General features: G+C 40.1%; 1 protein-coding gene across 1 annotated transcript in view; it reads right to left on the bottom strand.

The window, feature by feature from the left end:
• Positions 1-17,893, bottom strand: part of LOC107589981 (POU domain, class 6, transcription factor 2) — a 46,259-nt gene that overhangs the window by 4,810 nt on the left and 23,556 nt on the right. Inside the window, exons 2-3 of the mRNA XM_016278573.1 lie at positions 13,784-13,881; positions 441-663 (exon numbers count right to left, since the gene is read on the bottom strand). Of these exons, the coding sequence (XP_016134059.1) occupies positions 441-663; positions 13,784-13,881 (321 nt within the window). The remainder of the gene's footprint in view (positions 1-440; positions 664-13,783; positions 13,882-17,893) is intronic.

Genomic DNA, 17,893 nt, shown 5'->3' with positions numbered 1-17,893 from the left:
CCTGGACATGTCCTGGCTGGGATTTCTAAATTGCCTATAATGTCCAGGTTTTGGCTTTGTTTCTGTGGCCTCTAAATACATTATATGTACGCATATTTGCATTGCTTTGATGAGACGTCAGACTTAAAGTCAGAATTAAAGTAAAAAGACCATAGACACCTAGACAAGACCATGTAAATATACTTAATATGTCTTGCTGATCTTTTGATGAAAAAAAAAACACATCCATAAATAAAGTGTAAATTAAAATGTACATTCTCTAAAATAATTTTCAAAAACTTGATACTGACACACAGCATTGCAAATTTTGTTGTAAATTATACAAAGACTACTCAAGTATGTTTTACAAGAAAATACTATTTCAGTTTTTTTTTACTTCAAAATTTGTTAAAATCGTTTCTACACCAATACTTTTTAATCGGATCAATATGGACTCATACCTTGCAGATTCTGTAGGGGGAGTGTCATGATGCCACCAGCAGCAGCGGCTGCCACCAGGCCCTGTATGTTGGCAGCAGTGGGCAGAGACAGAACCAGGCCCTGCTGCCCACCCAGATGCCCGCCAGCGTTAAAGGGGATCAGAATGGGCTGGTTGAGACCAGGAGCTCCTCCGGACATCACTCCACTAACTGCTGACGCCAGCTGCTGAGCAACCAACAGAGACTGAAAAGAAAGCAAATAGGAAGTTAATTAAGTTTTTTAAAGTACGATGTGAAGCATCACAGTCGAGTTCTTTTTTTTATAATTTTATGTTTTATTTAAAATTATTTTCCAAAGTTTGGGATCAGTAAGACTTGTAATGTTTTGTAAGGAAGTCTCTTATGCTTATCAAGGCTGCATTTATTTGATCAAAAATACAGAAAAAAATGTAATCTTGCAAAATGTTGTGTTATGTTATGGTTTCAATTTTAATATCCTTTAAAATATCATTTATTTCTGTGATGCAAAGCTGAATTTCCATCAGCCATTACTCCAGTATAAAGTGTCACATGATCCTTCAGAAATCATTCTAATATGCTGATTTATTATTAGAATTATCAATGTTGGCAACTGTTGTGCTGCCAAATATTTTTTGGGAAACTGTGACACTTTTTTCAGGATTCTTTGATGAATAAAAAGTTATAAAGAACAGCATTTATTGAAAATATTTATTCATCCAGGTGGATGCTACACACTGGTGGTGGTTGAGGAGATTCCCCCCTTCTATGTAAAGCGCTTTGAGTGCCCAGAAAAGCGCTATATACATGTAAGAAATTATTATTATTATAAAATTTTTCTAACAATATAAATCTTTGCTATCACTTCTTATCGATTTAACACATCTTTGCTGAATAAAAGTTTTCATTTCTTTCAAAAAAGAAAGAATAAAGATTTACTGAACCCAAACTTTTGAACGGTAGTGTATATTGTTAGAAAATATTTCTATTTTAAATAAATGCTCTTCTTTTAACTTTTTATTCATCAAAGAATCCTGAAAAAGGGGCCACGGTTCCCAAAAAAAAAATTTAAACGGCACAACAGTTTCCAGCACTGATAATAAATCGGCATCTTAGAATGATTTCTGAAGAATCATGTGACAGTGAAGACTGGAGTAATGATGCTGAAAATTCAGCTATGCATCACAGGAATAAATTAGATTTTAAAGTATATTAAAATAGAAAAACGTTATTTTTACATCGTAATAATATTTCACAATATTAAATTTTTTCCTGGATTTTTGATCAAATAAATGCAGCCTTTATGAGTATAAGAGACTTCTTTAAAAAACATTAAAAATCGTTCTGATCCCAAACTTTTGAACGGTAGTAAGTGTATACAATTAATTTTTATTTTCCAGTTTGAAATGCATATGAAAATCTACTTTAAAACCTCCAAATTTAACACAAAATACAGAATAACATTGATGCCAAAACACTTACTGTTGAGAATTGGACAATATTAGCTAAAAGTGCTTGTGCTAGCAGAATCCACTGCTGGGTCTGACAAATCAAATGCTTTTCCTGCAGGAGACCAGAGCATTTTTCTTTTCAGCTCACCCAAGCACTGTTTTACACCTATATACTGTACAAAAAGCCTGTCTGTGATTCAGCTTACAGCTACCACACCGCCTGCTCCTCCTTCCAACAAGCCAGCAATTTCTCACTCTCTCTCACTTACAAACACAGGCTATGTTATCATCACCCCCATTAGCATTTATCTATGCTTCTTTGGCTTAATTTTGTAGTCAACTTTATAATTGAAGGCTTTCTCATCCAAGTCTTATTTTTCAAGCATTGTTTCTTCAATTATGAATTTGTACACTGTCAATAGTGTGAAACAGTGTCTCAGACTCTTTAGTTGTATAGAAAAGAGCAACATGAGGTTGAGTAAATGACAACAGAATTTTAATTTGGGGACTTTAATGTTACGCAGAATAAAACATTCCTGGTTGAAGCAGTTTCATCATTTCTGGCATGCTGCACTGTTCCTAATTTATGAATGGAGAGAAAAAAATGCATGGAATTACATGGAATAGAATGGCAATAAAGATATAAAGTGCAATTATTCAAGCAGTATTTTTTTTCTAGAGAAAACAATCAAACTGTAAGTGGTTCACTGGTGCATTTGATTTCTGTATGATAAGACAAGGCTTTACTCATTGCTTTAACATTTCATTTATAACAAATATTTTGAATCAAATGATAATCAGCATAAAATAACACTATTAAATATTCTTTCTCCATCTACATGGAAAAACAAACAGACAAAAGGAATTTGTCAAAAAAGGATAAAACCCTTCTTATAGAACATACTGAAAGATGTAATTTCTTTCACTTTAAACACTGACATTAAAAGAATGCAAAAAAAAAAAAAAAATTAACCACTCAAAGGATGACAACAAAGATTCTTCTGACAAAGCTGTGTGACATATGCTTAATCTTGCTGTTTTAAGTGTGTGTGTGTGTGTGTGTGTGTGTGTGTGTGTGTGTGTGTGTGTGTGTGTGTGATGACGGTTACTTGAGGCACAAAATCAAAGATTGTCTGCCAGCATCTCATCTCAATCTCAAAGTGAATGCCACTGCCTGGTTTGCCACTGTGTCCACATGATGCTTGAAATCTTTACTTTTTAAATAAATCCGTTAAGAACTCCATTTGTTGATATATTCTTAATTAGTTGGAATATACTGTATGGTTCAAAAGTTTAGGGTGAGTATGACTTTTTAAAAATGTTTTCAAAATATGCTTCTCTGAATGGCCATGCTCGACTGCTTTAGAGAAGAGGAAGAGAAAACGTCTCAGGTTACGCATGTAACCATGGTTCCTTTCAGTCAGTCACGTTCGACGTTACGTCAGGGGATCTCTCTTGAGGGGATCTCAGGGGATCTCTCAATTGGGATCTCTCGGGCGAGATCCCAATTACCTTCGAGTGTTAAACAAGCCAATGACAGTTGGCGTGCATGTTTCGCCACACGCACCCCGCTCCGCAGCGCGGGTATAAAAGGAGAGCGCGTGCAAACGCACATCAGCTTTTCGCTTTGGAGCCGAGCCTTCTACAGGACGAATCTCCGCGAGTGTTTGGGAAAAACAGCTGCCGTTGGTGTCACGGCGCGTCAGCGGGGGTTGCCATCCAGGCTGCTAGAAACCTCGGCGGGCTGCAGCTTCCATTCTGCGGTCTCGCCGCAACCTCCCCTGGGTGCTTCAGAAACAATCCCAGAAATGATTAATTACTTGATTAGCCCAACATATGAAATAATAGTCCTTTATAACATATAAATGACTTTTAAACAAAACACATTCATTTCTGATCTTTATAACAGTATAGCAGACAACTTACATAAAATGCTTATAATACTCTAAATCTCCCAATAATTAGTTTTAGTAAGATATTTAAATGCTTAGTTTTTTTTATCTTGCTGTTTTTTGTGTGTGTGTGTGTGTGTGTGTGTGTGTGTGTGTGTGTGTGTGTGTGTGTGTGTGTGTGTGTGTGTGTGTGTGTGTGTGTGATGACGGTTACTTGAGGCACAAAATCAAAGATTGTCTGCCAGCATCTCATCTCAATCTCAAAGTGAATGCCACTGCCTGGTTTGCCACTGTGTCCACATGATGCTTGAAATCTTTACTTTTTAAATAAATCCGTTAAGAACTCCATTTGTTGATATATTCTTAATTAGTTGGAATATACTGTATGGTTCAAAAGTTTAGGGTGAGTATGACTTTTTAAAAATGTTTTCAAAATATGCTTCTCTGAATGGCCATGCTCGACTGCTTTAGAGAAGAGGAAGAGAAAACGTCTCAGGTTACGCATGTAACCATGGTTCCTTTCAGTCAGTCACGTTCGACGTTACGTCAGGGGATCTCTCTTGAGGGGATCTCAGGGGATCTCTCAATTGGGATCTCTCGGGCGAGATCCCAATTACCTTCGAGTGTTAAACAAGCCAATGACAGTTGGCGTGCATGTTTCGCCACACGCACCCCGCTCCGCAGCGCGGGTATAAAAGGAGAGCGCGTGCAAACGCACATCAGCTTTTCGCTTTGGAGCCGAGCCTTCTACAGGACGAATCTCCGCGAGTGTTTGGGAAAAACAGCTGCCGTTGGTGTCACGGCGCGTCAGCGGGGGTTGCCATCCAGGCTGCTAGAAACCTCGGCGGGCTGCAGCTTCCATTCTGCGGTCTCGCCGCAACCTCCCCTGGGTGCTTCAGTGCTCTCTAAAAAAGTAATTTCCTTCAAAAAAAAAAAGGAGCAATTTCTAAAAGAGCTTCATGAGCGATGAGCGTCTTTTTAAAGATGGCTTCCCGCTTGTGCGTTTCTGGATGTGGTCGCTTCCTGGCTTCATCTGATGGTCATGATCGCTGTATCTCGTGCCTGGGCTTGCAGCACGCTAAGGCAGCGCTCATGGATGAGTCATGTTCTCAGTGCGGGAACATGACCATCGCGGTGTTGCAGTCTAGATACCTCCTCATGAAACGGGGGGTATCCCCCTTGCCATGCCCTGTTCTAGCTTCACCGGTTCTCGGAGGGCTATTTCGGTTCATGGTCAGGGAGATCTGATCACGGTGAGAGCTTCCCCGTCGAGTACGTCTCCGCGGGCCTCTCATTCCTCTAGCGCGTCGCACCGCCTGGTGTTCCCGGACAAGTTTGCTGGTTCCTCGGACAGGGCGGGGCCCAGCATTTCGTGCGGAGCACAGACAGATGACAGGATGTCGATCGCTGCATCGGAGGGCGAGCTAGGCTCTGGGGATGAGGTACAGCCGGTCCCTCCAGCCGAGACAAGGTCAGAGTTTTACAGCCCATACTTCATCATACCCAAGAAAGGCGGTGGGTTACGACCAATCCTGGACCTGCGCGTGCTGAACCCGGCCCTTCACAAGCTACAGTTCAGGATGTTGACGCAGAGACGCATCTTTCAATGCGTCCGTCCTTTCGATTGGTTGAGCGATCGACCTCAAGGATGCGTACTTTCATGTCTCGATTCTTCCTCGACACAGACCGTTTCTCCGCTTTGCGTTCGAAGGGCGAGCGTATCAGTACAAGGTCCTCCCCTTCGGGCTATCCCTGTCGCCTTGTGTCTTCACCAAGGTCGTGGACGCAACCCTCGTTCCATTGAGGGAAGCAGGCATTCGCATTCTTAACCACCTCGACGACTGGCTCATACTGGCCCAGTCCCGAGCGCAGTTGTGCGAACACCGGGACACGGTGCTCAGTCACCTCAGCCGGTTGGGGCTTCGGGTCAACTGGGAAAAGAGCAAACTCTCCCCGGTGCAGAGGATCTCTTTTCTCGGCATGGAGTTGGACTTGTTCAACCTCTCAGAACGTCTGTCAGTAGAGCGTGCACAGTCGATGCTGAACTGCCTGGGGTCTTTCCAGCGCAAAGCGGTGGTTCCACTGAAACAGTTTCAGAGGCTCCTGGGGCATATGGCATCCGCAGCCGCTGTCACGCCGCTCGGGTTACTTCATATGAGACCGCTTCAGCGTTGGCTTCACGACCGGGTCCCGAGATGGGCATGGCGACATGGCACATACCGGCACAGACCTTCAGCCCGTGGTCAGATCTTGCCTTTCTTCAGACAGGAGTGTCCCTAGGGCAAGTATCCAGGCATGTGGTTGTGTCAACAGATGCCTCTGCCAGGGGCTGGGGTGCCATGTGCAATGGGAATGCAGCTGCGGGGCTCTGGTCGGGGCCCCGACTGCAGTGGCATATCAACTGCCTCGAGTTGCAAGCAGTATGGCTTGCACTGCGCCGCTTCAAATCGCTGCTACACGACAAGCCTGTACTGGTCCGTACGGACAACACTGCGACCGTTGCGTACATCAACCACCAAGGCGGTCTACATGTCTACATGGCTCCTGTCGCATGTCGCAACACGCCCGTCATCTCCTCCTCTGGAGTCCGAAGCATCTGAGGTCGCTTCGCGCCATTCATGTCCCAGGCGAGCACAATCGTGCAGCCGACGAGCTCTCACATCAGCCCGCCCTTCCGGGAGAATGGCGACTCCACCCCGAGACAGTCCAGCTGATTTGGAGGCGCTTTGGGGACGCGCAGGTAGACCTGTTTGCCTCCCCGGACACGTCCCATTGCCAGTTGTTCTACTCCCTGGCCGAGGGACCCCTCGGCACGGACGCACTGGCGTGCAGCTGGCCTCGGGGCCTACGCAAATATGCGTTTCCCCCAGTCAGCCTTCTCGTACAGACACTGTGCAAGGTCAGGGAGGACGAGGAGCAGGTCTTCTTGGTAGCGCCATACTGGCCCAGTCGGACTTGGTTCCCCAAACTGATGCTCCTCGCGACAGCCCCTTATTGGCAAATTCCTCTGAGGAGGGATCTCCTTTTTTAGAGAGGGGGCACCCCCTGGCACCCACGTCCAGACTTGTGGTCCCTGGACAGGACGCGGAGGTTCTAGGTGGGCTACCTCCAGCGGTAGTAAACGCCATCATGTCAGCTAGAGCCCCGTCTACCAGACACGCTTACAGGCTGAAGTGGAACCTGTTTGTCGATTGGTGCTCTTCCCGCCGGGAAGACCCCCGTAGATGCCCGATCGGAGTCGTGCTTTCTTTCCTGCAGGATGGGTTGAAGCGAAGGCTGTCTCCCTCCACCCTTAAGGTGTATGTTGCCGCCATTTCCGAACATCACGAGGCAGTAGATGGTAAGTCTTTGGGGAAGCACGACTTGGTCGTCAGGTTTCTCAGAGGGGCAAGGAGGCTAAATCCTCCGCCCCCTCACCCGTTACCCTCTTGGGATCTCCCCTCGGTCCTGACAGCCTTGAAGGAGGAGCCCTTCGAGCCTCTGCAGTCAGTAGAGCTTAAGTTTCTGTCGTTGAAGACAGTGCTCCTCACCGCATTGGCCTCGGTCAAGAGGGTAGGGGACCTGCAGGCATTTTTGGTCGACGATTCGTGCCTAGAGCCAGGGGTGGCTCGCATGTCTAAGCCATAGACAAAGGTTAGGGGCGTGGACAATCCCGCAGCATCGCAGATGTCCTGCATCGAGACACCTGCCAAGAAGGCCTTGGAGGCTGCCACACTTCTAGTAGAATGAGCCTTGACCCCTAAAGGCGAAGGGAGATCAGAGGACTCATAAGCGATCGAAATGGCATCTACTATCCACCGACTGAGGGTCTGTTTAGGTAGGTTGGGACTGCTCCCACCCAGCAGCCCCTGCTGACCACCTCAACCTCCTCAGAGGAAGAGAGGTAAACGCGAGCTCTCACTCGAGAAATTTTTATCCCAAGAGCCCCTGTATATCTAACTTCTCATAGTCAGATATATACTTATTTTTATTCCTCAGAATTAAATGCAGTTACTCAGTCTGGTGAGTAAGATTCACATCAAAAACCGAATGATGTTATATAAGCATTGCCTCGGCAGCGAGCGAGCCGCTCAGCCACACAAACAACATCAATCTCCTCAGAGAAAGATGGCCGCAGCAGCAAGCTCTCACTCAGAGGGGGAAGAACCACAGCGCGGGCTTCCAAGCCTCAAGAATGAGCTCTAGATCTAGGGAACACTCTCCCTCGAAAGCTGACTCTACGTGCTTCGCTCCCAAGCAGACAACAAACAAACTGTGTGTATCCCCACCCGTAAAGTAACGCGGGCAGGGAGGAACACACAGCCTGAACGCTGCCTGCCCTCGCCTTAGGTGTTTGGTTTTGTCTTGTGATTTCGTGACAGACAACACTAAATAAGACTCACAAACAGATATCAGACTGACACACTCACAGAGCGCTTGCTGAATGACAGAAAGCTGACGCCGGTTTCCCTGCACGTGCTTTTAAGCTTCCTGGTTGCTACGTCACCCCGCCCGTGACGTCTCGCCCATCCATTGGACAGATTACACACGTGGTTCAGAGCCGGTCATGCTGAAGGGCATTCCCAAAGCATCCTCCAACGCAGCTCGAGTTCCTGAAGAGGAACTAGAGGTGCACGTAAAAATCTATTCATATATGAATCGCAATTCTGTCTTCTAACGATTCTAATGGATTCACAAGTTTCAAAATCAATGTTCTAAAGCAGCCGTTCTTAATACTGTTCCTCGCGTCCCCCTGCTCTGCACACACTCTGCATCTCTCTCTCATTCAGCTCAGCTCCAGCAATGAACTGTTACAATTATACACTTATTTTCACATAGCTATGAGAAGCGTTATACATGGATGCACGTGCAGTTGCCATACTGCATTAAAGCTTTAATCAGGATAAAACTGTATATTAAAAGCTAACATAAGCAGTAGCATTTACAAATACCAGCGTATCTAAATGTATGAGACAATAAACAAAAAACATAGGCCTACTATTAAAAGGTGTGCTTGCACAGGTTCTGCACAATCCTCTTCAATAACATCCTCTGCTTCTCAATTGGGCTCAAACTGATAAGCGATATTAAGGACGCCTTTGTTTACAATACAGCCGGAGCACATGCCGCTGAGGTGAGGGGCGGGACGTTTAGACGCACACTAGAGGCGGTTTAGCCAATCACAACACACTGGGCTAGCTAACCAAACAGATCCCATCGCCTATTTCTGAGGGAGGGGCTTCATAAAAGCAGTAAATTGATCAGCGCGTTTCTCAGAGAAGGGACAGAGCGGTGTGGAATAAAGGTAAATTATGTGAAAAATAATGCGTTTTTTAAAAAAACGACGCATTAACACATGTTAGACCACACCTGATAAACACAATCAAGCCTAGAAAAAAAAAAAACACTGAACCACCCCTTTAAAGACTATTTACATTTACTCCTTCATCATGCGCTATTGCTACAACTACGTCCCGTGACAATTATAAGTGTTTTAACTCTCACTTTTGTCAATCTATTGCATTTTTTTCTGAATAAAAGTATTAATTCAGGCTTTGTTATAACTTTGACAAACCGATGTATGAGCAAATATAGGACGATGACATATTTATGGAACATGTAGATAGTTCTTCAATCTATAAATAAAGGATTAAATTAAGAACACTCTAAAACCGACATTTTACATTTATTTCAGGACTGTAGGCAACTTAAAAATGCCACTTAAAAATGCAGCTACTTTATTGTGCTTTTGTTTGAATTCTTTAAAAAAAAAAAAATTTGTCTGTAGCACTGGCATTTTCGTACAAATCAACCAACTCCTAATGGCCCATTCTGAACTCCACTCACTGAACTGAGGAAATTATTAAAAGGGCACTTGACCTAAACAACTGAGCTGAAGAGCCTCCATCAGTCTGAAGATGACTAAAACCAGATGAATAACTGAAAGCTTAAGAGAAACTTTATAAAATACAGACATGTCTATTTGGAATGGTGCACGTTAACATGAGTATTAAAAGTTCTTCATTTAATATGAAGACATGTTTGTTAATTTTTGGCAGAAAGTACTTTTTCAGTCATTTAGAAACTTGGTAAAAAACAAGCCCCCCAAAACTTAATTTTTTTTTTTTTTTTTTTTTTAGTTTAGTTTAGTTTTAGTTTTACAGTTTCTATATTTTTCAGTAATCGGTAATAAAATTAGTCATGTTTACATTTTAGCTCACAAAAAAAAGTTTCCGAATTTTATATTATTTTCCTAATTTTAAGCAGGTCATGTGAATACCACAAAACATACATTTTAGAGGAGAAAAAGCAAAAGACTGCACCCACTGAACAGATTAATAGCTCCTTGATATAAATCTTTTATTATTTTATCCAATATTAATTAATACATTAACAAATTTTATTAAATTATTACATTTTAAAAAGTTACATCACAGTAAAATTATAAGATACTGTTTAAATAGTATTTGAAGACTTTCTGTCATCAAACATTAGTGGGACATGTTCATAGTTAATGCGATGTGATGTGAATCACACCTGTGGTTACTGCTCAGACACCTGTGTGAACAAGATGAAAACTGACATCCACAATGCATCCACAAAAACACCTATATACAAGGAATCTAACTGTGATAAAACACAACTTCAATTGTCATAATTTTCATGGGCTTTGCCAGGGAGAACAAACTACTATGCTGTGTCCAGCAGAATGTCTATGTCAGGAATCATGGGAGGGCAATATACTCCTTGACTCCGCATGAAAACCGGTTCTTCTCTCTTTCTTTTTCCTGTTAGATTCACTAATAGCTCACACCGTTTTCCCATCAGCCCTCTCGCTAAGCGACAAGGCAGCTGACAAACTGATCTGAACCCCAGCGTGTCTGTGAAATGGGATCCCCCAGGATCAAAACACACTTTAAAATGGCTGAACAACTCCTCACTCAAAATACCCTTGGGATGTTTTGGGATACCACCTCACTGTTCCTAAATGTCCATTTACATACACCAGTTTTCAAAGATATTGTGGCATATTTGTCATAAATGCACTTATAGTTTGCAAGACTGTTTCTGAAATATATATACACTCAAATTCAGCTGTCAAACTACTTTTAATATGGAGAAAAAGGTAACTTTTGCAAAATAAAGTATCCAGCTGGAATCATATTGATAGTGTCAGATGATGACTTCAATATGATGATAACATTGAAATATAAAATCATACAGAATGATTACTGTATTAATATACCATATTTTAAATGGTACTTCAAGATACTGCAAACAATACCATGGAAAAACAGTCTGCGAAATGCAATTATTTTTAATTATTAAATTAGTTTTTAAAATGATAAAATGGCCATTTTAAAAGCATGTAGGGTCAGATTTACTAAACAGGGCAAATTAGAGCGAGACAGCAATTCCAAAACAGCGCCGATGGCCGTGGAAATTTCTGCGGGTGATTTACTGACAACACGCAAATTAAAGAAAACAGGCGCAACATCTCATTTACATATCGACCAACGCAATATACCAAGAGCAGTGCAAATTAGCATAGTCGCAAATAAGCAGAGCTGATGCTTATCATGTGGGTGATCTCCTTATGACACAGGTGCAAAATAGTTTAAGACATGCTTTTTTGGGCGTTAAAATAATGGCGCAAATACCAGCAATTTGACGAGCGCAAACGTTAGTAAATTCATTTGAATACTCTCCTCCCATAAATTTTGCATCTGAAAGGAAACCTCTTACAAATGCATATTCAATTAGGTCAGGCGCAAAAATAACTGTGTCCATGCCTTTTCAGTGCTAATTCTTCCTTGCGCGTCTTTAGTATATCCCATTCCCGACAGTACAATTTTAACGCCAAAATATGGTTTGCGCGGGTGCTAGCTGTTAGTAAATCTGCCCCCTAAAATGGTATGATGAGATATTTCTGAGTTAAACTAGGTTTTAATTCAGAAAATGGGACTTGATCTTATCCATCAGGGTTCAAATGAATCATGAAATGTGGCTCAAAAGAAGTAATTTCAGAGGTAGAGCAAGTCAGTTTGATGAATTTTGCACAACAAGACAAGCGTGTTAATAGTCAAGCATCTAAGGCATGATTGGAAGAAACAAATCATTTTAAAAAACTAATTTTAACAGAATCAATACTGAACATATGTGTCCCCAAGACCCTTTGGCCAATAAGCAACACTCTATACCTTCTTGATCTGGCTTTTGGGATTAAATTACCCTTTGATTAAACCTACCCATCCCATTTCTCTTTCTAATAAGAAGAACGGAGGGAGCGGCCCAGTGGAGGAAACGCTGAAAGATTACTCGTAATCAGACTGATAACAGTGTGCGCGAATGAAGCCAAAGGCACAAGAAAGAATCGGACCCATGTAGGGCTAACTGCCCTCTTACTGATCCAGTTCCGTAATGGCAGTGCACACAATATCCGTCTCTAGAGTGAGAATCCATCAAAACATATTGATCCAGAAACAAGGGAATTGGCCATGGCACAGGGAGAGAGCAGTGTGGCTGAAAAGTGTTTGTTTCTGTGGGACTGTCCTGACAGGGTTCATCTATTAAGGCAGAGCTCAAGGGAATGAGAAGACAAGGGCTTGGACATCGCTGCGGCATGTTGAGCTGAATATGGCAACAGACAATGATCATTCTCCATCTCTTGAAAGAGCTTGTTTGTTCTACACATCCTAAAAAAAGACTACAGTTGATTTTCTAAACGTATGTGCATGTGTGTGTTTGTTTTACTGGGGCATTGGTTAGGTGTTGAGTTGGATGGTATGCTCCTTAAAGTAATGGCAAAGTCATCAAAATTGATCTTTTATTACTTTTTGAAAAAGAACAGTTCACCCCAAACCACCGTCATGTCATTCCAAACATGTAGAACTTACTTTATTCTGTATACTGTTTTTTCTTAAGAGTTTTCATTAATGGGAATGAGATGTTCAAGTATTTTCAAGACACTAAAGCAACATAAAAGCAGTCTTTGACTCATGCACCATATATTTTCATGTTTTTAGAATCCGTAGATATGTAGAACACTACTTGGCATGTTCATCAGAAAAAGATTAACGTCTGATTTGTGAACAAATCATTCCTTTGAATTAATTAGTTGGATTCTGATTCACAAATCTGCCATTTGTCTTTCTATTACTAGAAAGGCAAATGCTCAATGCTTACTGTCTTTGTTTAACTGTTCTGCCTAATAATTTATTAATCAAAGACAGTAAACTAATGAAAACAGAATATGGGAGCTCTTGTGTGTCTGTGCTCAGGCACTGCAATGCATTCTCGGTACTGTCAAAATAAAAGTTCAGTGCAGCCAAAATTGAAGTCCAACTTTTGACACTTATTGGGTTGAGCGGTAATTTAAAAAATGACAAATATTAGCCAATATATTGGCTTTGGTGATATATATCGGTCGACCCATTTATTTCATGTTTTGTCACACTACTTATGCTACCTTTTGTCTGTCTGTCTTGTATATTTTTTCTCTATATTTCTATCGCCATATACCATTTCAATGTTATTGTTTATTCTGTATCTTTTCTATATCTGATCTCTTTATTAGTAGTGTTATATTTCATTTTAATACCTTAATTTTAATGTACGCCTGCACTATGTGTGTACTTTTTTCTGCACTTAAAGCTCCTGTTACCAAGACAAATTCCTTGTGTGTGTAAACAAACAAAGTTCTTTCTGATTTTGTAAAAAGTAGACTGTAACTACACTAGCTATTATTCTGAAAACAGCTGAGCTACTGCTACGCAACTGAAAAAAACCCATTAAGGAGCAATGCTAGTTTTAGTTAGTTGGGCAGGTCAGTGTTGGAGAGTAACTCTAATGCTAGCCAAGTTTTGTAAACTTACACTCCGTCTGGTTCCATTCTAGTCTGTAACACTCACTTTTAAGCCCTACACTAATTTTTCACTCAGAAATATGGGCACATTTCAAATGGGCTGTGAATGCCATTTCATGTTCATGAAATTGTTTAAGTGGAAAAGATGCGTGTTCTCACCTGTGGTCCAACAGGGTACGTGGGGTGAGATTGACCCATATGACCATGCTCTGTGGGACTGCTGCTGGCATCAGACTGAACTGAACCAACTCGACCACCTGAGAGAGAGAGAGACAGAGAGCAAAAGATAGATTTATTTGTCCATTCTTAAAGAATAAAAAATCATTTTCAATAAATTCTTCCATTTCCCCTTCCCATAACCACATACACAAACACTCAGAGACAGTATCATGCTGTGACGGCAGTGAGCCCTCAGTAGGGTGCTCTGTAACTGCTGTAGTAAAACGTTTTTCCAATAAAAGAGTCTGCACACCATGTATTCTGTGCTAATCACACATCAGCACTGTTACATGCACGTCACAGCATCTCCTTAATTCAGCAACTCAAACCACACATTAGTTTACATGCCGGAGCTCTCTGCTGATCTATCAACATACACACATTTAAACATACACATAAAAATGTACACAAAGCTGACATGAGATACGGCGCTTCAACACAAATACTACACACCTGCCCTGCACACACAGTATACACTGAACTAGAAGAGCCAGGTATAAATGGAAACCTTATTCTATGGTATAAGAGTGTTTAATGCTGATAAGACATATAAAGAGTGTTAATGAACTGCCGAGTCGCCTTTCAAAACATGACAAACTTGCTGGAAAAGTTACTGTTCCTTTCTGAAATTAAAAGTTAAGTGCAAATCAATAAAAAAACACTTTAATTTGACCTTGTAAAGCAACCAGACTGATTTTTTGATACTTTTATTTAGAAAGGATGCATTGAAATTATAAAAAGTGACAGTAAAGTCTTGTACATTGTTGTAAAAGAGTTATATTTCAAATAAATTAAGTTCTTTTCAACTTTATATTCATAAAATAATAATGATACATATATATACACACACACACAGTATATATACTACCACTCCAAAGTTTTTGAACAATAAATTTTTTTGTTTTTAAATAATTCTGTTCTGCTCACCAATCCTGCATTTATTTGATCCAAAATACAGCAAAAGCAGTAATATTTTTTTTATATATATTTTTACTATTTAAAATAACTCTATCTGAATATATTTTTAAATGTAATTTATTCCTGTGATATACACGCTTCTTGAATAATTATTTTCTTGAAATCAGGAGTAAAGGAATGAATTAAAATTTTATAATGTATTAAAATAACAATTAAAAAAACATTTTAAATTGCATTAAAACACATATTAGTAACATATGAAATAATATTAATTTGAACACAGAATATCGGGTCTCATTCACTAACCGTGATAACCAATTGGCTCTAAAAAAGTATTTTTGTAAGTTCTTAATTACTCTAATTGTGTGTTGTCTAGACCTATATTAAGAGTTTATTGTGTAATTCGTTTTGAGAATGGCACACTTTGCTTTACATGCTCTCAACTATCAGTTCATCACTGTCAAATTATATCACTTTACTTTTTTTTTTTTAAAGACAGTATTTAATATTTGTATTTATTTATTTACATACAATAGTTCATAAAAATCTAGCTAGTTGATCCCCTTTAAGCGATGTTGGAAGTTCATCACTTGAATACAGCATCATTCAAATCTGTTATTGTGTGTAATTAACTCATACAGCTCATTCCATTAATAGCTATTTAACCAGTCAGAAAAGGATCAGGCAAGGTCTCAGCTTGGTTAATGCTGCTCTGAAAGGCATGTCTACTATAGCTAGTCATCTGTTTTTGTGGTGTACTGCCTTTAGATCATGGTCATGGACAGATTCTACTCAAATCCAACCAATTACTTTTTCCACTCATATACAGTACTTTTTTTTACCGTTTCTTTCCTTTTATCAACAACTGCATTACGAAACACTCGACAGATTAAAACATACAAAACTAGCTTGCAGTAACTTGTGTCATTCATTACAGGTACTGAGTCTGTTCCACATTGTTTCCACACTTCCACACAGTTCTTGTACATTTAAAAACTAGGAACAGGAAGGCAGTGATGGTGAAAGAAAAACAAAGCAACTGATTTTAAATGGTTCTTCACACTGATAGAGGCTTCTCTGAGAATCACCACGGTAACATATCCTCATTATTCCAGAGATCACTGGAGGGTAAAGACCTGTCTCCCTGGCCCTAATCTTCCACACACACACTGATCAAACCTAATAAAAGAGTTTGTAATCAAGCTCCCCAGCACACTTATGAAGAACATCTGCTGATGGCCGCTCACCTGAGGAACGCCTTGGTTAGCGGTAAGCCGTTCTGATGTGTGATCTTAAACACCACAAGCTTATGATTAGTTAGTTCTGGTTTCCTCCAAATGCCTGCACAAACATAATTCTTGCCCGAGAGGAAAATTGAGCCAGAGAAGTAAAGCCAATAAGAAATGTGTCATAACTCAAAAATGAAAAAAAAATGTAGTTTGGACAGTTTCTGAGACAGTAACAGGGTTCTTGTGTTGGATACTGAGAGTGAGAGTTATGACTTTAGCTGCATAAATAAATAATCATTCAAATAAAAATAAAATTAAGAAAATTGTATTATATTAAAATATCTAGGCTATATTAATAATTATTTAAAATAAATTTAAAATGAATTATGTAAAATAAAATGTATTTAAATGTATTTTTAATAAAATAAAAAATACATGCACCTGCTTAATAATATCTCTATTGTTTATGTTTGATTTCATGCTATGCTTCCATACTAATTTATACATACACTCTCTTAAGGAAAATACGGTGTAAAAAGTCTGTGTGAAATATTATTTCAATTTAAAATAACTGTACTCTATTTTGATATATATTAAAATATAATTTATTTCTGTACTGGCAAAGTTGAATTTTAAACGGCCATTATTTCAGTCTTCAGTGTCACATGATCCTTCAGAAATCATTCTAATATGCTGAATTGGTGCTCAATAAACATTTATTATTATTATTATTATTATTAATAATAATAATGTTGAAAACAGGTATTTCAAATAGATTTTTTTACATTATAAATGTACTTATTTGTAAATGTCACCTTGATCAATTTAATGCTTCCTTGCTAAATTAAATGTTTTAATTTATATATATATACAGTCTATACATTTACTGACCCCCCAAGCCCTATGCATTTTAATGTCAGATTTATACAATAATCATACTTGGATTTGGAGTTACTGCATTGTCTGATCATAATGAGCATCTAATCAGAGATTTGACACTAACTAAGTTTTGTATTATCACCAGTGTTTTTGTCATTGTGGGAGGATCACATATTATCACAGGGCTCTTTTGTCCCCTTTTGATGTTCCAGATGAGCGACGGCACTAATGATGCTGCGACGAAGCGTTCTTCTCAAACTTTGGCAAATGACAAACATCAGAGGAAAATCTCCCGTGTCACACTCCATTATCATATGTTCACGAGCTCAATATCAAAAATGAAAAACAAAGCCGATCCCACGTCTAATCAAAGGAGTCGCTGCGCTGTATAATTGATGAGGAGCATCACATTGACAGCGCACATGACAATATATATAAATAATGCTTCCGTTACACATTGATGCTTCTGGTGTAACTTGGCGAGTTTTGAATAATATATCACGTCTTTAAGTAATGCAGCAATGCGTGGCCTATCGAACCGGCGTCTTTCATTGGATGAGTGGGGAACTCTTGATCCCTTTGCAAATAATAGTAAAGTTAACACATTTTAGTTGAACGGGTGGCGAAAAAGGGGGATCAATAATGAATAAATATACAGGCCCCGCATCTCAAGGGGGTTTCACTATTTTTTTCCTCCATGCAACAAAATTAAAAAGCCGAAGGAGGAGTGACGGAGTGTCTGGGGATTATCAACAGCGATTCACTCCCATTACCCAATCCCATTGTTCTTATGACCTGTTTATTAAAACAGCCAGCGCTTTAAATGGATTACCCTTCGAACGCTGAGGATATCGTATGTCTAAAGTACTGATGCACAGTCAACCCAAGGAGAATTTTTCCTGGGATGCATTGCTTTCCTCAACCAAACTAAAGGCCATGTACTAGCAGCCGATCTGCTAGTACTAGTTACTGCTTGGGTTTAAAAGCCTGAGGGTGTTTCGATAAACTCAAAAGAATACGTACG

Source organism: Sinocyclocheilus grahami, unplaced genomic scaffold (assembly GCF_001515645.1).
Source record: "Sinocyclocheilus grahami isolate Dianchi unplaced genomic scaffold, SAMN03320097.WGS_v1.1 scaffold122.1, whole genome shotgun sequence".
NCBI classification, from domain to species: Eukaryota; Metazoa; Chordata; class Actinopteri; order Cypriniformes; family Cyprinidae; genus Sinocyclocheilus; species Sinocyclocheilus grahami.
This window is presented reverse-complemented; position numbering and strand designations above follow the sequence as displayed.